A 21090-nucleotide genomic window follows, 5' to 3' on the forward strand; every position below is an offset into this window, starting at 1 on the left:
ACCAAACGTTTGGAACAGCTCTGAGTCCAGCTGCTTTAACCATTGACCTCCACCTTTGAAACAGCTTGGTTTAAGTTGGGGTTTGGCTTTATTTTGTTCCCCAGGCAGGATAAGGAATGCCTGTGTTCATCCCCTGAGCGCCTTTCCAGCAACCAGCAGCTTGGGCTGTTAATCTCCCATCTCGAGCAGCGTGCTCCCCCCAGCCACTCGTTATATCTCAGTCCCTGTCTGTCGCTGTCCTGCAGCAAAGCTTTTGACTGTTGTGTGGTGGTTGTTGTTTTTTTCCCTTGTGGGTTTATTTTTGCATAGAGTGTGACATTTTGGTTTCGTTGTGGTGTTTCTGACTCTTTGTGCCTTTCCTTTTGTGTTTGTTTCTCCCGCCTTTCCTCAGTTTGCAGCGGGGCCTCGACCTGCCCATCACCAGGTACAGTACCTGCCCCTTCGTTATCAACCTAAACTAATTGCTGGGGGAGGAGGGTGGTTGGAGGAGGTTCACCCACTAACCCAGAGCAAAGGCTCGCTTCGGCAACCGGCCCCTAGCAGATACTAGCACATGCATAACCCTGCTAACAAGCTGCCTGCAACGCTCAGTAACACTTCTAATTCTGTTGGTGTCACTGCACTCTTGAACCACCCCACTTAATGCTGTTGCCATAGGAAAGGAGAACCTTGGACAAGGAGTTCTTGTCCAGGTACAGGTGAGATTCGCTTGCCTTGGTCAAGTCAAGACAGTCTAGAAGTCAAGACAGTCTAGAAACCTTGCCAACTACTTCCCAAAGTAGGTGCTGGTTAAGCTGCCTGAGCTGAAGATGTTAACCAGGACTTGGAGTTCACATCCCAGAGAAAATCCTGCTTCTCAAACTCGGAGCAGCAAGGCAGATGGCTTCCCAGTCCATGCCTTTCTTGTGCAATATGCCTGGTGATCCGTTACCATTATGTTGCTTAATGTTGGTTTTACTTACCCTGTGAAAGCCAACATTTAGGAATCTTTGTAGTGTTCCCATTGCAAGACTTGGACTTTTTAAGGAACCACTTAATTAAGAAGAATGAAAATGAGGAATAGCTCATGAAACTCATGGGCAGCACTGAGTAGGGTGTCAAGAGATACCCAGAGGACTCCTCACCATCAGGACAGTGCACAGATCCCTTCTGTCCTGCTCAGGGCGTCCAAAGCTGTCTTTCTATCAACTCCTACATTCATCTTTGCAAACCCTTTTTCCCCTGGCACTGATTTTGCTGCCATTCGTAGCTTTTGAGGGGACAGAGAAGCTGCTGAGGGGTGGAGGAGAGGAAAAATGGTGTGAGGAGTGCAGGAAAGCTCTCCCAGGTCTGGTTGTTCCCATGTCACTGCTTCCTGGCTTGGAAGGAACAGGTTGTTCCCACCAAGTTAATAGGGAGATAAAACTCCACTAATGTTGGGACTGGGGCTTGAGTCCTTGTTCCAGGAGGACGATTTTGTTCTCACTTTGCTCCTGTTAGTGTGAGCAGTTTAATCATGTAGAGATGAGCACCTTTGAGGAAGTGCTGTCTCAGGGGAGCAGGTAAGTGTGTTCAGTGGGCACAGCCACCCCAAAGAGCTGATTATCTTTGGTCCTTCCACCTCAGAGAGCAGCGTGGAGGCAGGCAGCCTTCCAGAGCAGGACAAAACAAAGGCTTAAAGAGCAGAATGAGGCATTTGCACTTGTTTGCTCCCAGGCAGATGTCATGTGAGAGAGGCAGCAATTCTCTTTGTGCATGGGAGGGATTGCAGCGACAGCAGCGGTGGTGATGGAATGTTTGCAGGAGACCGGGCAGCGCAGGGCATGCCAGAATTAGAACCTTGTTTAGATACTTTTGTTCTTGACCTTAACTCCAGGTCTGTGTTTCCCTTGCCTGTCACTGAGCACACATTGCCATCCAGGAGCTGGTGTGTTCTTGCCTAGGTTGTTACAAAGGCAAGTGATGGATTGATTCAGAGTGAGGCATTTAATAGTCTCACTGAGCTCACTGCCAGCAGGTTTTGGACCACGGGGCTGGAGGCAGCACAGCCTTGGAGGAGGCTGTGCCAGCAACTGGTGGCTTTCCTGGTGTGCCTCTACCACTGGTCTGTTGTAACTTCATTTCAGACTCTCTTCTGAACGCAGTTACCACCCTGCCTGCAGGTTAGAACTTGTCTTTACCCAGTGTTTTCCCACTTCCATCACTAGGTGGTTAACTGCGTTGCAGACTCTCTTACATGTGAATTATCTGAGGGAAGCTGTCACCATCAGCAAACCATTGCAGGCTTTATCCCCAGCTCTGGCTGTCATGTGCTGGCTCAGGGCAGGCCCAGAGAAACCTGGGCTGGAGATGAGCTCTTTGTTTCTTCTCATCCAAAGCTCTCTGCCCATGGTGTGGGGATGGAGAGAGGGACTTCTGCCACCGACCCACTTCACCCCAAACCCAAGACTTAGAAGATGCTTGAGACCAACAGGAGTACTAATTCTCCCATGGGAAGCCTTTAACATGTAACATAAGCAGTTGGGCTTCGAGACTGAGATTTTGTAACCTGAATAGTACTAAATGAGTAAATCAAGCATAGTGCCATGAATATTTCTTGCATCAACATAACGTGCTCTTCCAAAAAGCAGCAGCAAAATGAGGTTTGCAATGATTCCTGTGTCAGTCCCAGTGTGATTGTGTTAACGTGTGCCTCGTATTGATTCTGGGTCATTTTCAGTCAATAATGGATTGTTCTTTAACGATATTTCCTGTATTATTAGACTCACATTAGTGTGATTTAAGCACCTGATGTTGACTGGCAAATTTATGAGTGATTTTCTTCTGGATGGGGATGCCTGCCCTGCTGGGTGATGGCCAGGTGATGCTGTAGAGAGTGTTATCAGATTCTGTGTAGGAGAAAACAGGAGAACATTCAGGACGCTACACTACGAGTGACCGGAGGCAAATGTAAATAGCTGCAGTGGTCCTGATTAAATGTGTATCAGTAACCCTTGATTCCAGTACCACGGATGCCCGGGAAACCCCTGCAGTGTCTCATTTTGTAAGGGAAAGAAAATGAGCTGAACAGAGTGTTCTGTGGTGGTATTTTATCATCGTCTGAACCTCCTGGAGCTCAGCAAGGCCGAGTGCAAGGTCCTGCACCGAAGTCCTGCAATCCTCAGCACAAACGCAAGGCTGGTGGGGAAGGGATGGAGCAGCCCTGAGGATAAAGACATGGGGGTGCTGGTCAGTGAGAAGCTCCCCATGACCCAGCTTCAGTGTGGAGCTGCTGGAGCGAGGCCAGAGGAGGCCATGGAGATGCTGCGAGGGCTGGAGCAGCTCTGCTCTGGAGCCAGGCTGAGAGAGCTGGGCTGGGGCAGCCTGGAGAAGAGAAGGCTCCTGAAGGGGAGACCTTAGAGCAGCTCCAGTGCCTAAAGGGGCTGCAGGAAAGCTGGAGAGGGGCTTGGGACAAGGGCCTGTAGGGACAGGCCAAGGGGAATGGCTTGAACCTGCCAGAGGGGAGACTGAGCTGAGCTCTTAGGCAGAAGCTCTTCCCTGTGAGGGTGCTGAGGCGCTGGCACAGGGTGCCCAGAGAAGCTGTGGCTGCCCCATCCCTGGCAGTGCTCAAGGCCAGGTTGGACACAGGGGCTTGGAGCAAGCTGCTCCAGTGGAAGGGGCCCCTGCCTGTGGCAGGGGTTGGAACTGGGTGAGCTTTAGGGTCCCTTCCAACCAGACCAGGCTGGGATCCTATGATTTTGAAATACATTGTCAGCTCGAGATTTACTCAGAATCATAGCAGATGCAGCTGTGACCCTGCCTAGGTTGTTTCTCCATTTCTCTCTCTGTGCATGGAGCATCCCTGTTTTTCCTTCTCCCTGTGTAAGGATCTTCTGTCACTTTGTTGCTTCTGATCCTCATGAAACACAATTGGAAATAGCAGTTTCCTTCTAATCTAAAGTCCAGAATGTAGAATAACCCTTAATTCAAGAAGTACTTCAGGAGCATCTGGCTTATTTTAAAATGGATGCTCAGAAGAGGCCAGTGTAATTAGAAACAGAAATAAGAAGAAGTATGAACTGAAATGTCATAGTTCCCTTTCTGACTTGTAATTGTATTTGAGATCAGTTTGCTGGGTATGGCAGGCAAAGTTAGTTTGAGGTTGCTGGTGTAGTTTGCTCCAGTTTTAGCTTGGGGTTACTCCAGTTCCTTTGGGTACAGCTTATACAACAGAAAGCTGGGCTGGGCTGTGTGCTGTTGTTCTAAAGCCTTGTGATTTGGAGAGGTCAGGAATGCACTCCCTGAGCTGACTCAAGACCGACCATTTGGTAGCTTTGGGCAGCATCTCAGGTTAGAAAGAGGGTGGAAACAGCTGCCATGGTCATGTCTGTCTTCATCCGTGAGCCTGTACTGGAGCTGCCAGTTCTGAATCCCACAGAGGACACAAAAAGGGTTTTTTTCACCCAGTTTTATCATTTAGCAGATAATAAAACTGGGAATACCTGAAGGGGGGGGGGGGGAAGTCGTGTGCTGTGCCCAGAGGGCTGCACTGGGTTACTGGTGGCCACTGGGGAAGGAAGACTTGGACCTGGGGGCTTCCTTCTGCAGCTCCTGCTTCTGGCAGCAGCTCTTGTGTCAAGGCTGCAGCTCCTCAGCTGAGCCCTGGTCCCTGTGTTGGAGTTTGAAGGATCAAATACAATGTGCCAGTGCTGGTCTGTAAGTAGTAGATGTGGTTCCTGCTGTATCACCTGTGCAGACACCTCAGGGTCAGGTTATCCCACCAGGAAAGCTGGTGGGATAAAAAGACTCAAACTTAATCACAAGCTTGTCCCAGGGTAGGAGAAGCTTAATTGAAGCAGTGCTTTTTGATTTGATTTGATAGCATTGATGACAACTTGTTGAACTTTCCCTTTGGTCCCTTTCTCTGCTGCCTTCTGCAGGGCTCTGTGGAGCCATCGCAGCTGCCAGCCTTGAGCTGGGCCTGCACACATTGTGTTAGATGGGCTGAGCTTCACATAGGTTGGGTTTCAGTGCTCTTCCCACAGGTTTATTTCCCAGTGAAGCTTTTAGAGCACAGGGGGAGTTGCTCCACAGACATTTCACTGGAAGAAACAGCTTAGAAATACAGTGTAAAGAGAAAATCAATTGAAATGCATTGGTGGTTGAGCAGGAGGAGGTTGTGCCCTTTGCTCATTGATTTTTCTGGATGACAGCCTCTTGTGTGGCTGGTCCTCAACAGACTTTTGACACAGGGTCATGTGGGAGGAAAATCAAGCAGGAGAAGATGATGGTTAGTAAATAGATATTGAAGTGTTTGTATGTAAGGAGTGACTAAGAGGTAAATGGCAGGGTAGTGCTGAGAGGGGTGGGCAGGAGGTGAGTAGCGGATACCTAAAGGAGCTGCAGGAAAGCTGGAGAGGGGCTTGGGACAAGGGCCTGTAGGGACAGGCCAAGGGGAATGGCTTGAACCTGCCCGAGGGGAGACTGAGCTGAGCTCTTAGGCAGAAGCTCTTCCCTGTGAGGGTGCTGAGGCGCTGGCACAGGGTGCCCAGAGAAGCTGTGGCTGCCCCATCCCTGGCAGTGCTCAAGGCCAGGCTGGACACAGGGGCTTGGAGCAAGCTGCTCCAGTGGAAGGTGTTGGGGTTGGAGCTGGGTGAGCTTTAAGGTCCCTTCCAGCACAAACCAGGCTGGGGTTCTGTGATGAGAGCTTAATAAATGAGGAGGCTGAAAGAGTTGAGCTTGAGGCAGCTGATAAAAGCAAAGTCTGAGAAGGGTTTCCTTGTGCCCTTCCATAAGTGTATCAAGGGAGTAATCCTCAGAAGGGAGACATTAAACACCATATTACTGACTCCACGATGATCCAAGAAATTCCTCTGTAACTGAGTTGGAAAGGTAAGGGATGGGACCGTGACCTGAGGACCATGGCTCAGATCCGCACTGGTTGCTGCATGGCTGTGTAGCCAGTTTGACCATCATTAGACATAGCAGGACTTTTTGCAGGAGGTAGTCGAGGAAGGGTGGATGAAACCTATCAGAAGCCTTGCTGAGGCCCAGGATTCCTTCTTCAGGTCCTGGGTAGGTTCTGTGTGTGCTCCACTCCCAAATCCTACACTTCTTAGAAGAAAAAGAGACAAAATAGATCTGATTTTAATCTCCCAGTGTTCTCCTATGGGACATGGAGTGTTACTGGTGATCACTGCCTGTGCAGGCATCTGTTTGACCTCACACAACCAATTATTCAGCAAACCAGGTCAGAATAGTGAAGCATTTCTAAGAATGAATGTTGCTAGCTGAGCCTTGGAGGGACAGGGGCAAGGACAGAGCAGAAACCAGTTTGCCAGCCAGCTGATACTTGTTTGGAACAGTCAAACCCACCTAAAATGGGATGTGCAGCACTCTGATGGTACCTGATACTGTTGTTTAGTGGAGGAGCTACAGCCGATTCAGACTTTGCTAAGAGATCTCTGGTTGGCTCTTCCAAAAGCATCTGGTGCTCTTGTTTTGGAATAATGGATCTGCTGTTCTTCCTGCTGTGTCTGTCTTCCTCATAGTAATGGAGTTCTCCTCCTTCTTTCTCCATCTCCACCTCTGCAATGGTGTGGGCAGTGCAGAATGGTTTTGAGAGGCTGGAGGGTTTAAAACGAGTTTCCTCATCGGAGGTGCTACTCCTAGTGAGGAACCACTGCCATGGGGTGGTTGATGCTTAATGGAGGAGTGAGCCTGTGGCACACACCACCCGTGTTGGTGCACAGAGCTGCTGTCCCAGTGCAGGAGAGAGCCAGCTTGTGATCCTGATACAGAGTTTCTTCAGGGTGCTACCCCAACAGGTAACATCTGGAAGCTCTCCATGGGCAGGAGTTTCTGTTGCTGCAAGTTTTTCTCTGATGGTTTTGGTGCTGTTGGTAGCAGGTTTCATAGGTGCAGCAGGGACCTGAGGAGCAGAGCTCACGTCTGCAGCTCACACTGGTGCAGGACTCCCATCTCTTGCAGTGAAGCTTTTCTGTGCTGCCCTGTGGATGCTGTTACTGTCAGCAGAGGCAGGTCCCACCTCAGCCTCCAGCCCATTTCGCTCTGCGTGAATACGGAGTCATGGTGGCTGTTGACTTTTCCAGCCCCACTCTGGGACACTTCTGGTGTAACAGGTTAGAAACAGTCATTATTCAGAAAGAAGAAAGGATTTTGCTCTTTCTGATGTCTTTGGATAACGAAACACTGCAGACTCTGGTTGTTCTCCCCATCAATTCAGCATATGCCCTTGGTTCCTGTGATGCTCCTGTGGTTCCCCACATCTAGACAGCCACAGTTTTTGTTAATGCAGACAGTGTGTTGCTCTTCTGCTTTCCTTTCTGCACCCTCCCAACCAAGCTTTTCTCCTCAAACAGCTGCCTTCTGGTTCAGGTCACACTTGGACTGTGCTGGGGACAATTCTTCATCCAGTTGAACAGGGCTGGACGTAAAAGCATCTGGATTTGTGATACGGAGTCATCCCTGGCTTTCCTGGAGGCATCATTTGCTATGGGGTGTCAAAAAGTCTTCAGCAGCACCAGAATGACCATGTTGAGCTTGTTGTCATGTCAAGGATAGAGGCATCACAGCTTCCTCCTGCCCTACCCTGTTCTTCCTAAATGCCAGTGCAGATTAGCCCAGCTCATTCCTTCATTCCTTCCTCTCTTTTCTTCTCCCCACTCATGATGCAGTTGCTCACAGACTACTCCCATCAGTGCACTTCATCACTCAGCAGTCTTCAGTGTGGTGTGTGATGGCCTAATCATGATTATTTTGCTTAACACTTAAATACTTGGCATTTCTTATCCTTCCAGTCTTGGTGTGGAAATGGAGACCAAACCCAAGATGTGAACAAGGGTTTCTGCTTCATCTGCTGTCTCTGTAGCACTGAAAGAGACCAGAAAGGAAAACCTTTGCTGTTTAGGAGCAGAGTAACCATAGCATCTTTGTAGCATCATATTTTGTGCAGTTTACCATGGTTTGGTTGGGTTTTTTCTTTTTTATCTTTAAATTTGTATACTTCCATATTAAACTATTCCAGCAGTTCCTGACCCCTCCATTGTGATTCAGGTAGAAGAGTCCTTGATGCCAGTTCAGTGTCTTTTTCATGGTGTTCCTCTAAGAAGTTAGTCAAGGCAGGGTAGCAAAGTGAATGGAATTGTGTGCAATTAGGGTGCATGTTATATCCTATTCCTTCCTACTGATCTGTAAGCTGTTCCATTGGCTTTCTTTCTGTTTCCTGCTGCTTTCTTGCTTCGTTCTTGAAGGGAGGATTCAGACCTATACAGGTAATTTTAACTCCTGGTTCTGCATGGCATAAGTGTCTCTATCACTTGTATCATTACTCCGTTAGTGAATGCGTTGATGTCTGATGCATATCTTACCAAAACCTGAGTTTCAAGATTGCAAAGACTCCAGAGCAAGGTCTTCCAGTGCCGTGAATGCTCCATCCCAGGAATACCGATGCCTTTTCCCAGCGTGTAAGGCTTGAGGATGGAGCGTGTTCCAGGGGGTTGCTTGGTTTCCTGGACCTGGTCCATCTGCGTGGGGCATCACTTCATGCACACGTGGTAGAAGAGTTTGGTACCACCCTGGAAAGAGGTTGCCACCTTCCTGAAAACAGAGGGCAAGACAAGTCATCTGCTTCAGTTTGTGTAAAGGAGAGGTGTGAGGCACCCCTGGCCTTGCTGAAATCTGGCTTTATAACTGTTCTGGAGCTCTATTGGAATATTCATTCCCAAGCACGTTTATAAAGGTGGGTTTTGGCAGCCAACCCCTCTTATCCAAACTCTATGTGACAAAAGCCAGTTTCTTAATGTTCACGCTGGAAGCTGAGCTGTGTAGTCCAGCAGCTACAAACTCATCACTCTTGGAGTTTAAAGGTCCTTACCTTTCTTCTCCATGTGAATGGAAGGCTGGAGGGTGAGCGAAGCAGAAATTGTCCTGCAGTTTTCTGAATGCGTGGCAACCCTTTGAAAGTAGTATGAGAATTCTAATGTCACAATGGTATTTCCAGTTGTTGCCCAGGAGGCCTGACCAGTTCTTTCCTCTCTCCCCTGCCCTAGTTTTTTCAGAGGCCTCAGATCCAGCCTCCAAGAGCCACCATCCAGAACAGCAGCCCTTCCATCCGTCCTGGTGCGCAGACCCCCACGGCGGTGTATCAAACCAACCAGCACATCATGATGGTTAATCACCTGCCAATGCCCTACCCGATGCCTCAGGGCCCCCAGTACTGTATACCACAGGTAACAAACCCCTTAACCCAGCACCTAAAGGACTGCAGAGCAACGCTGGCTCCATCTGGATCTCCTCAAGGCTCGGTGCAGAGTTAGGGGGTGTGTGTGAAGTGAAGCTGGTAGATGCATATTTAGCCCCTGTCCTTCTTCTACATCAAGTATTTGTTGTTGTGTATGTGGAGGCAGGAAGAATAAATTACTCCTCTAGGTTTTGAGGCCCCCTCAAAACCAGTGTGAAACTGAGCTCCTGGAGAATGTTCAGTGCTATAAATGTGTCTGAATCGACTTCGTAGATCTGCAGCTATGAAACCCTGGGCCTCTTAAAAACACACCAGTGCTGAAATCAGGATTTACTGCTTCAGCTCTTGAGTCCTCGTCTGTTGATGACACAGCTTTAGCTCTCTCCTGTTCTTCTGACAGTAACTCAATCTATAATTAATCAGTTTGCTAATCAGATCCCTGTTGATACAGGGGCTTGATTACAGGTTCTGTGTGCAACAGGATGAAGTTGCCCAACTCCATGTAAGCTGATGGCTATTTTTTCTCCTCCTAGTATCGTCACAGTGGCCCTCCGTATGTCGGGCCCCCGCAGCAGTATCCCGTTCAGCCACCAGGACCAGGACCCTTTTATCCAGGACCAGGTCCTGGAGAATTCCCCAATGCCTACGGTAAGTTCTGCTTGGAGCATTCTCCTCAAGTATTTTGCTGTTGTCAAGCCGAAGATTTACAATAGCAAAACGGATTAGCATGTGTTTGAACTTCAGATAGCTGCTCAGTTGGGTTGTGTCACAGCCCTTACTATTCAATCCTGAAAATGCACAGTAACACAGTATTGTTTGTGGGAGCACTTGAGGATAGGCTGCAGCTCACAGAGAGAGCTACCTGTAATCACACATGAGCAAGAATGGAGGCTACTTGTTATTCCCTGCTGAAGCATTATTATTTATTAAGGTATTGTGAATACAAGGGGCAGCTCTGGTTTCCATTGAGCCATGCCCTGAACAAGCTCACAGCAGTTAATGTTTCGCACCCCTTTGTTGGTGTTTAGAGGAGCCAAGTGGTTTGATTCACCGATCCTATGCTGCGAAGGTCAGGTTAGTCCAGTCAGTTTGTAACCCATGGACAGGCTGAAATTTGCCCTTCTAATGGGCAAATCCTGGGCTTGCCTTTTCTGAAGCAGAAGGCTTGGGAGATTGCCTGACATCATGTGTGTGCTGTGGTTGTTTGACACACAATGGTCAGTAGGTTTGATTGACTCACCCATGTATTGAGCTGCAGAGCTGCACCTAAACATCCCAAGGCTGCATCTCACTGGTCCTTGACTCCTCCAGGACCTCACAACCCCCTCTCATTTGGGTTCCAGCTTGCAGACCCTGTGTAGCAGTGGAGGACTGTCCTTCAGTGTCCTGTGACACCTCTTCTCTTGGCAATCCTCTTCTACATTCAAGTCCTTTCGTAGTAATTTCCAGCGTGGTGCCATGTACAAGATATATCATATTTATATCACAATCCCTGTAAGCTTTTCAGTGGCATCTGTATTTTGGTATTTAAATCAGCCTCCTGCAAGCTATAGTTGAATGAGATGCAGAATCAAGATATCCTGCAGTCAAGTTTATCACTTCTTTATTTACCTTCCCTTGCTCATTTATGGGAACATTTGGAAAAGCCACCAGGATGATTCTAGTCATCACCCTGTTGTAATGTTTTGTGGGGGCTTTTTAAGGGTTTTCACCTCTCAATATCAAATTGGAGGTATTTTGTTCAGTCTCATTGCTACCTGCCCACACACGGCCTGTAGTCTGTTGGGGGGGCAGAGATTTTATCAGCTTCCCATGCAACTTCAGGCTTTAGCTGTTGGTATGTTGGAGCCTTAGAAGTGAATGATCACCTTCCAGGCTGAACAGAAACAACCCCTTATTGCTGGCAGAATTGCATGTTTGCTCTTCACAAATCCACATGCCTTTTAAAGGGGAGAAGAGCCTCAGCTGCTTTTCTACTTGTCATCTTTTCCCCTCCCTTCTTCCCTTTCCTTTTCTTGGTGTATATAGAGCTAATGGGACTACTTTGACAGGCTGCCACGAAGCCTTCAAACCTGGTTATGTAGCTCCTGAGTAAAAAGGAGGGAGAGCAATTAGAAGGCAGCTGGTTCCTGTTTGCTTATTCTAGTAAAAGAGCAGAAATACTGCTCTGGCTCTTTAAATCTGATCCAGTAAAGGGGGAAATTGCCTGGTATTCCTCATTTTTCCTGCCATTACAGGTCTGCTCTCTTGCTTTCTGCTTGCTTAGCGCCGTTTGTCTGTCCTCACTCCTGTAATGAGGAGAAGGTTCCCTTCTGGTCCCTTTCCACTCCTGAAGGCGCCTGGTTTCTTGCACAGAGACTGTCACCTTGCAGTCCCAGCTTGCTTTTATGTTCCTGCGTCTGCAGAGTGTCAGTGGGTGAAGCTGGAGCCCTCCATTGTGCCCAGAGTTTGCCAGGCAGAGCAGGGTTAGCCAAGGAAGTGGATGACTGCAGGTTTGCCTGTGCTCATCCACCCTTCCCTCCTGTTGCATCCTTGCTGTTCATACAGGGACTGTCAGTATCTCACCATGGCTCTGGGAGGCAAGGAAATCTATGACATGGGCATGGATAATGCTGCTGGCAGGGGCCTTGCCTGTAAACCTCAGGACTTTGTAGCCAGTGTGGCTGCTAGATGCGAAATCACTGCAGTTTGGCAGGCTGAAAAGAAGGGGGAAGGGAAAGTACTGCAGAGGACAATACTTGGGGTGATGGACAATGCATCCTCTGTAATTGTCTCAGCTTTGCAATGTGTCGTCATTTGGTATCAGTGAGCTTCTGCGCTGCATCCGGAAAGACCTTGACAGGATGAATGGAAAGGAAGGAGAATGAAACTTGGGTGCTGCTGAACTGGGAACAAAACAGGAACAAAAACCAAAGCACAGAGAACAGAGCTGCACAGAAAATTGCACTTTGTTGCACTTGGTCTGTTGCCACAGGAGCTGTATTTCTTCCCAGAAGTTACTCTTGCTTTTCGGGATTCCTTCCTTGAGTTCCTTCTGTGGCTCAGTCGGAGGCAGGGATCACCTCACAGGCTGGCTGATTAGATCTGGTTTCTAGGAAACTGGAAATCAAGATGATGAACCCAGGCTCCCAGGCTCCCAGGCTTGCTCCTGTTATCCAAGCTCATGCTGTTCACCTGGCCAGCTTGGCCAAAGCAGCACTTGGAAGAGTTTGAGGCTTCGTTAGTGTTCTTAAAGAGAGAGGCAGGAGGGTTCTTGCTTCCCAAGCTGCAGGCACTCTTTCAAGGCCAGGTTGGACACAGGGGCTTGGAGCAAGCTGCTCCAGTGAAAGGTGACCCTGCCCATGGTGGGGGATTGGAACTGGATGAGCTTGAAGGTCCCTTTAACCCAAACCGGTCTGTGAGTCTAGGGCAGAGACGTTTGTGCCCTGAGGCCAGATCTGAAGTCACTGGAGTTCACAATAAGAAGTTTATTGAATCATTTAGGCCACCTTCACTGCAGCATCCAGGATGGAATTTGGGCAGCTGAGCTTTCCACAGCCCTAAGCCAGTGCCAGGCAATGCTCTCTGCTACTTGCCCACTATCTCAGCAGAGAAATGTTCTCCCTCTGAGCATGCAAACAGGAGCCTGCTCTGAGCTTTTGCTTCCCAGTTCCCAGTTTAGGGAACTGCAGCCTTTGAAACTGCAGATCAGGTTGTGCTGGGTTGCCTTCATTCAGTGTCTTGGATTTCACCATTTACTTGTGATAGCAGTAACCTCCTGTTCAGGTTACAGACACACAACTCATTTAAAGGTTGGTTCAGTTGGAGGATGAGTGAGATTGCTCCAGACACAAGTGCAGACAGGCAGTCCTGTGGCATTCATGCCTGGAGAGAAGGAAACCCAGTGCCATCTTCCATGTGCCCCTGATGTCTAATCTGCAGGCAGAAGACTGCTCTACAAGGCCACCTTTATATGTGGCATGATTTTAAAGCACTTGGTCATTCTGAGCCAGTCTTACTGCAGACAGAAAAACCTAACAAAACTCCATTGGGTATTATGAATGTAATCATCAAGGTGGTGTAATTCCACAATAAACCTGGCCATGCTTTTTCTGTGTGCAGCATGAGAACATTGCTTGTAATGACATTTGTGTTCATGGAGATAAGAAATGAAATAGGGACTTCATCAGTGTCATGATGGAGCAACAGCTTCTGGCTTATGGCAGTGGGGAGGAGCAAAACACAGGCCAGGTGGATGCTTGTAGTTGTGGGGTTTGAAGGGAGGGAGGAGCACATGGGTCTGGTTTACATCATGCACTTGGTTTAGTTTCATTAATAGACCTTTTCCCTCTTGTTTCTGTTGTTCTCTCCTCTCCCAGGAACACCTTTCTACCCAAGTCAGCCAGTGTATCAGTCAGCACCCATCATAGTGCCTACACAGCAGCAGCAGCCTCCACCAGCTAAAAGAGAGAAAAAAACGGTGAGTGATGGTCATGGATTGGTACATCCCACCCAAGGTCTGTCCTGGTTGTAAGCTTGAAGGAAGTTATTGATGATCTTAAGCTTAAACTGAGCTTTAGCATCACAGAGAGACCAAGTTTCACAGGCGAAGTGTAATTAAACATTGCACAATGCTGCAAGTGTCTGATTTTTGTGGGGGGATTTTGTGCTCTGGGTTTGTGACATCTCAGCCAGACAAAACGGAAAAGGTTTTTGGTGGTTTTGCAGTGAACATAAATGGAAACCAGTGTTGGGTGCCCAGGCCTGGTCCCTGAGCTGCCTGTGCTGCTGCTTCGAGCTGTACCAGTGAACAGACCCGGATCGGTTTGGGAGAGTTGGGAATTGGGTGCAACTGACTAAAAAGAAATAGGTTTTGCCTTGGAAAAGGCAGAAACCCAGCAAGTTATGGACATATGGGCAGGCTTGAAAGAACCTGAACACGTGGAAGTGCTGAGGGATTTGGAGGCCACACTTCCTCACTTCCCAATTCACTGGTGAGAGTTTGAGAGGGGCAGATTATTGCATTATCACTGGATTATTATTGCAGGTGGACAGTGGAAGGGAATAGTGAAGGCACACTGAGTGAATGTATTGTTTAAACAGAAAGAGTTCAGAGTGGTCTTAAACTTGTGGATGAAAAGGAAATTGCTTTACATCACTGCATGTTTTGGAGTGGTTTGAAAGCCCTCAACTGTTTCCAAAGGGAGGAGTGGGGGAAAGGGACTTGTATGTGTCTCATATGTTTGTGTCTTTGAGTTTTGAAGCTGGTCTGAGATGAAGTTTGAGTTGGGAAACTGGAAGAGCTGAACAATGTGTCCACTGGGCTTGTGAGAGTGGCTTTTCTTGTAGCTGCTGTCAGCAAAGGGTGAGGCAGCTCTTGCCACCTCCTTGCTAGGCCTGAGGAGTTTCTTCTCAGCATCCAGAGCACAGCATGGCCACATCGTTGATGCTGTTTGAAATGCAGAGACATTCAGAAACATTCAGCTGTGGTTAAGGCAGTTTCATGCCAGGGAAGCCAAGTTCTCCGAAGCGGAAAGGCAAAAGGTTTCTTAAATGCCTGAGCTGTTTGGCCCTGAATGCTCTGTTCCAGTTTGCTAACTGGGGTTGGGACTGAAGAAATGAGAGACATTAAAGAAAAACTAAATGTATATACATACACGTGCCCTTCTGCACCATTAAGTGAGCATTCAAGTCCTACAAACCATCAAGCATGGCATGAAAACATTCCCTGGGAGGAGGAGAGGGCAGAGATTTGGGCCAACTCCTGAGTCCTTGTGCTGTGGTTAACGAAATGTTTTAGCAGCAAAACTCCATCAAAACTAAGAGAGGAGCACATCTTGCCAGCATCCCAAGCACCATGTGTGTATTTATTGTAAATCAAAGAGCCAGGCACTGAAGTGGGTAAATCCCAAACCCCTTCTGCAGCTTCTGACTTTGTATGGTGCTGATTAAAGCCTGGTGCTTTCCAGAGAGCCCCCTGCCCTCAGAAAGATTGTGTCTTTTGGTTGTGCATCATGCTCAGCATGATGGGGACTTCAGCACCAATTTCAGTGGAGTTAAACCAGGAGCTTCTGAGGGGGACAGACAGCAGCACTGGCTTCAGGCTTGTGAAAATCTTTAACTCTTGTATTGAAGATTAAAAGCTCTGTTTCAGATTGACCCAGGCAGTGTGACTGTTGCAGTGTTCAGTGACTCAGATCGGCTCCAGTGTCAGCTGAGGATTCAAACGAGTGTGCTCTTGAGTGGTTTATTTTGGAAGATGTTTTTCCTTTCCCATTTTGGGGCTGTGAAGAGTCTCCAACCCAGGCTCGTTTCCTAAATGCTGATGAGTTTCATAGGACTTGAGTTTATTCTTGTGGTTTCCCTTTCCTCCGCTCAGGATTTTTTGGTTGATTCCCTCTCTTCTCTTGGTGTGACTCTTCCCAGCTTGGAAGGGAAAGGCAGGAAGAGCTGATTTGCTTTCCCCCTTCACCAGCAGCTGGCTTGGCAAGGTCACTGGATTCCATATCAGGGTAAAACAGGGCCTTTTCGTTTAATTCTTGCACTTTCCCCTGGCTGGCAGATGAGTTCTGTAGCTAAACTGTCTGCTAGATTTTCTAAGCTGCAGTAAACTTCTTATCCTGCAGTAGGGACCGTGCTCTGAATTACAGGGTCACACACTGGGTGCAGGTATTTAGGCCTAACTGGTGTGGTGTTGTGATTAAATTAGAGATTAAGGGATTAAATTAGATACCAGGCATTTCAAGTTATCAAAACAGACCACATTCCAGCGTTCTGCAGAGCATCAACTCAACCCAGAGCAGCTCCTACCGGGTGTAATGGAATTATAGCCTGTCCATGTCTCCTCTCCATAAACCCCAAGGAGAGTGTGTAGTGGGAAGACTCACTTGAATCCCTTCTCTGTTCAATGCTGTAGATCCGAATCCGGGATCCCAACCAGGGAGGCAAAGATATAACAGAAGAAATCATGTCTGGTGGGGGCAGCAGGAACCCAACGCCTCCCATCGTGAGACCCACTTCCACACCGACTCCACCTCAGGTAAGGAAGTGGCCCTGTAGCCCTCTCCCAGTGATGTCTGCTTTGCTTTGCTGGTTGTTAGAGTCAAACCCCGCATCTCCCGTCCACGCCACCCCTCACCTCCAACACCGGGATGGTCCTAAATTGTCAATGTTTTACAAGGATTTGTTGTCTCCCTAACCCTAACCCAGCCTTTAGCTTGGAAAACATGGAGCTGCAGCACTGCTGCTTGTTGCCCATCCCTGCTTCTGCGTCAGCAATAGGTTTTAAAGCTTGTAAAGACTTCCAGTGTTAAGGAAGAAATGAGAAATGTGATGCTTCTGTCAGTCTTGTGTACCTGAGGAAAGGCCATCTCATGCCTGTATCACTGTCCATGCTAATGTCTTTCTGCCTTAGTAGTGTTGTTTTAGAGTCACCAGAATTCCTGTAGCTCAGGAATTTTGTCAGAGAACTGGGATAAATCTATTGCACGTTTGGTCTCTACCTGTTCAGCCTTAAAACATGCATTTTTCTGGTGTAGGAAAAAGCATAAATATCCCAAAGTGACACTTTCCATAGCTCAGGAATCTTTCTGACACACACCTTTGAGTTTGGGCCCTTGTAAGTCTCTGTATCCTGCTCTACCTGGGAAGTCCATGTGGAAGTTAAACTGATTGGAAATGCACGTCTGTTCTTGTCCTATTGGAGCCAGAGCCTTGCAGACCAGCGGAGCTGACGTCAACCTAGGTCCATCACAACGTGAGCTGCTTTGGCTGGAAGTGGCCATGTTATCTAATCAGGAAATGATTTCTGACCCCCCTTCCCCACCTGCAGCAGGAAGAGGTGATGCCTCCTTGATCTCTCCCCATATCATCAGAGATGGAGAGGCTGTGGTCCTCTTCCCCCCTCCCAGCTTGGTGTCGCTGCTCTTGGCTTCATACATCCTCTTAGTTCTCCCTCTCCTTTGGGAGAGATGCTGCTAAGCCACAGGCTGCTAAACTGAAAAGGTTTTGAACAATTGGAGAAGGAACTCCTATTTTTTGGCACGAGCCTTGGAGGTTGGCTGTGTTTGTTGGAGGCTGTTGTCCACTGCTTGGATTAGAAGATGTGAAGGTTCTCCAAGTGATGGGTAGGCTTTCGATCAGAGCCTGGCTGAGGCTGGGGTGCAATTTCCTCTTCTTCCAAAGTTCTTCACTGTTCAGTGTCCCCAGGTTTTGCCAGCTTTCAGGTAAACCAGCCTTTCCTGAGCTGACACCTTGTTTTCCCTCTGCTTCTGGGTAGTTTTGTTGAGGCAAGAGCACAAGCTCACCTTGAGACACCCTGTGCTGGAGTGGGAGCTTGAGGTTGTATCTGGGCCAGTGAAAGTGTCACAGGGGTGTGTGAGATGTGTTGGCCCTTGTGGCCAACAGGATAGTTACAGGTTTTAGCCATCACCCTGGTTCAATCACACCCTTTTGTCATGTGAAGGCATCACTTTTGGGTCACCTGTTTTCTCTTGCTGGTCTCCGTCATGGGAAGCAGCAGCAAGACACCTCGAGCAGCTCCTGGTTCTGCAACAAAGGTGTGTGATACTCAGCTGGAATAACCTGTTTTCTGCCACGGGGTTTCTGGTCTGGGGGTTTGTGAGTAGAGCTGGAAGGGGACAGAACCCAGAGCTGGTTACATATAGAATCAATTAGACTTTTCCAAGCCTTTTCCATCAGAGGAGACACTAGAGATGCCAAGTGTTTGCCTGCTGGTGAGATCCCCTTCCCATTGTCTCATACTGAATGACTTTCCCCATTAGAAGTGTGGAAGAGCTGAAAGCAGCCAGGTTTCAGGTCGTGCCTATGCATGGTGCAGCTAATTCAGGCACTTTATGGATCACTTTGGCCTTCTGAAAACTATTTTAAGATTCTACAATTAAGTCAAACAGGACAAAATGAATGTTTTTCAAGAGGAGGTTAATAGGCATGAATTTTGATCAGCTGTAATTCAGATGCAGAGCACAGCAGTGATGTCCAATCATCTACTCTGAGTAAGGTATGCAAATACTTCATTGTTTAATATCCAGGCTTCGTTCTGATGAGGTACTTGGAACCACTTTTGTTAATCACAGAAGAGCTCTGGAATAGTGCTCACCAGAAAAAGTTCATTAGTGTAACATAACTGAAAATTAAAGCCCACTTAAGCCAGGAAATTCAAAGTTATTGTCCCAACATCATCTCCAATTCATTTCTTTGGAGCAAGTTTAGTATCTTGAATGAAATTAGATTGTGCCTTAATAACTGTGCTCAGTGCCTGAATTCCAGTAGTGGAATGTTCCAGTAGTGGATGTTACAGTATTGAACAGCCGAAAATGAGTAAACTTTGTATATTCATAGGCTCATCACAGAATCCCAGATTGGTTTGGGTTGGAAGGGACCTTAAAGCTCATCCAGTTCCAACCCCTGCCACAGGCAGGGACCCCTTCCACTGGAGCAGCTTGCTCCAAGCCCCTGTGTCCAACCTGGCCTTGAGCACTGCCAGGGATGGGGCAGCCACAGCTTCTCTGGGCACCCTGTGCCAGCGCCTCAGCACCCTCACAGGGAAGAGCTTCTGCCTAAGAGCTCAGCTCAGTCTCCCCTCGGGCAGGTTCAAGCCATTCCCCTTGGCCTGTCCCTACAGGCCCTTGTCCCAAGCCCCTCTCCAGCTTTCCTGCAGCCCCTTTAGGCACTGGAGCTGCTCTAAGGTCTCCCCTTCAGGAGCCTTCTCTTCTCCAGGCTGCCCCAGCCCAGCTCTCTCAGCCTGGCTCCAGAGCAGAGCTGCTCCAGCCCTCGCAGCATCTCCATGGCCTCCTCTGGCCTCGCTCCAGCAGCTCCAGGTCCCTCTTGTGCTGTTGCTCCAGAACTGACTCAGCTACAACTTTGCACAAACATTCCAGAGCTTTCTTATATTCCCTTTCTGCAGCTGATAAAAGCAGTGACCAGTCAGTGTGAGCTTCCCCTGGGAACAACTCCCTGTGAAACAGTCCCTGTTGGGTGCAGGGGCAGCAGCGTTACTGGTGTCTTGTTCCACCGCTCCTTGGGATCAAACCCTGCAGTTTGGGAGGGTTGATGAGATCTCATCTGATTGAACACTCAAAGTGTGGCTGTGCAATCTCTGGGCTGAATTTGGGTAATACTTCTGTTATATTGACTGCCAGTGTCTGATTCTGTAATCTCTTTATTTAAATGGCGTATGCATGGAGAAAATCTTGCTCAAGAAGGGCACAGACCAGTCCCTGACCCAAATTCAAGAAGCCTTTTATAATAATAATAATAATAGCAGCAGTAATAATAGATATAAAAAAATGGGATTTTTCCTTTAGATTTGGATTATTTTTTTAACTGACTCACAGTAACCCTGAAACTTTGACAGCCCAAGCCCAGAGCACCCCCTCTTCTCAGGAGATCAAGTGCTTCACACCAAAAGAACACTGAAGTTGTCTATCAGGCAAGCAAGCCTCAAGCCACGAGGTTTTAGCCCTTGCCATGCTTTTTGTACCTCCTGCTTTGTAGCTGACCAGAAAGTGCTTTAGATGGAGCCTTCCCAGCACCTCCACAGTGGTGCTGAAGTGCTTTAAAGTTCCTGCAAGGGAAGCTGGCAGTAAGGCATTACTTACGTGTTTCTAGGTGATGTTATTTATGTTTCTGGCTGAATGCTATTTTTCATGCTATATATTTTACTGGGAAGATAAATAAACCCCAGGCCCACATATGGAATCTGGTCTTGGTGTTTACTCACCAGTCCCTAACACAGAAGAGCACCTTTGAAAGTGAGAAACTCTCATTTTCCTGGGGAGCCTCTTCCAAGTGTCAATGAGTTTGTCACACTTTGGGTTTCTCAGTGCACAGCTGCAGTAGGATGGGGTAACGCAGAGCAACTTTTAGCATCATTAATCATGAGAGTAATTTTAAATGGGGTTTTTCCTTGGAAAGTCTCTGAATGCTCCAGTTCGAAGCCACGAGCCTGGAAGGGTCAGGCCTTCAGTCCCATTTCTATTACTTAGTGATGCTGTTCCCACAAAACAGAGTGTTTTCCAAAGGTCTTAACAAAACCAGTTTTCTGACCCAGGGAGTTTCCAGGCTCCTTGCCCACCAGTCTCGCTTGGTCCCTGTCATTCTCATCACATTCCCCTTTTTCCCCACTGCTTTCATCCATAAATTTTACATGAAATAAAACAGGATGAGGGGAAAGCCTTCTCCAGACTGGCTCATGTGTGAAACCGTGTTTTCTTTGGCTTCCTTCTTTGGCTGGAGGTCGGGATGCAATTCCTCATCCATCCTCCAGCCAATCTCATCGGGCTCCTTCCAGGAAGAGGAGCAATCCCAAATAAAATCTCAACCCTTCACCCCGCTTACTTAGGTCTCTCTTTTTCCAGATGTGCTTTTTCCCAGTGCTCCTTTACCTTTCTGTGTCCTGAAATGGTGAAAAGTGTCCTGTTGAAGATAATTCACTCCTTATTCTGCACTGTTAGATAAAATAGCTGGAAATGGGAGGAAAAAGGAGTCCCAGGAAGAGGAGCAGGTTGCCAGGGAGTTTGTATTTCTGATAGCCTGCCCAAAAAAGGCATTCAGACACCTGTGTCCTGGGCACTCGGCTTTATTTTGACTGCTCCAAAATGCCTTTTCCCATGGATGTTGTGCATGGTTGGCTTGGGTGAGTGACTGGATGAGAACAGGCACCTGCAACACACAGCGTGGCTTCTGCTTCCGAGTATTAACTTGGAATTCAGCCCCATTTTCATCCTCCCACGGTCCCTGCAGCATGTTGAAGGGTTTTGCAATTGTGAAGACTTGAGTTGCCCCATCTGCGTTCACTCAAACATACCCAAGGGATTCACCTTTACCTTTGAGTGACTTTGCTGCAGTCACTTGCTCTTACACGAGGTCTT

General features: G+C 48.0%; 1 protein-coding gene across 13 annotated transcripts in view; it reads left to right on the top strand.

The window, feature by feature from the left end:
* Positions 1–21090, top strand: part of EIF4G3 (eukaryotic translation initiation factor 4 gamma 3) — a 147697-nt gene that overhangs the window by 75296 nt on the left and 51311 nt on the right. For 6 of the 13 annotated variants that reach the window (XR_009729446.1, XM_061379486.1, XM_061379488.1 and 3 more), the window contains 6 exons: positions 392–424; positions 8232–8252; positions 9030–9209; positions 9754–9868; positions 13579–13679; positions 16116–16238. Coding sequence is in view for 12 of the 13 variants with exons in the window: in XM_061379486.1 (XP_061235470.1) it covers positions 392–424; positions 8232–8252; positions 9030–9209; positions 9754–9868; positions 13579–13679; positions 16116–16238 (573 nt within the window). In the remaining variant the exon portion in view is untranslated. The remainder of the gene's footprint in view (positions 1–391; positions 425–8231; positions 8253–9029; positions 9210–9753; positions 9869–13578; positions 13680–16115; positions 16239–21090) is intronic. The other 7 variants (XM_061379492.1, XM_061379493.1, XM_061379497.1 and 4 more) reach the window with 3 other exon arrangements.

Source organism: Neopsephotus bourkii, unplaced genomic scaffold, assembly GCF_033783945.1.
Source record: "Neopsephotus bourkii isolate Nb327-2 ecotype Australia unplaced genomic scaffold, CSIRO-AGI_Nbou_v1 NB_1778, whole genome shotgun sequence".
Classification (NCBI taxonomy): Eukaryota; Metazoa; Chordata; class Aves; order Psittaciformes; family Psittacidae; genus Neopsephotus; species Neopsephotus bourkii.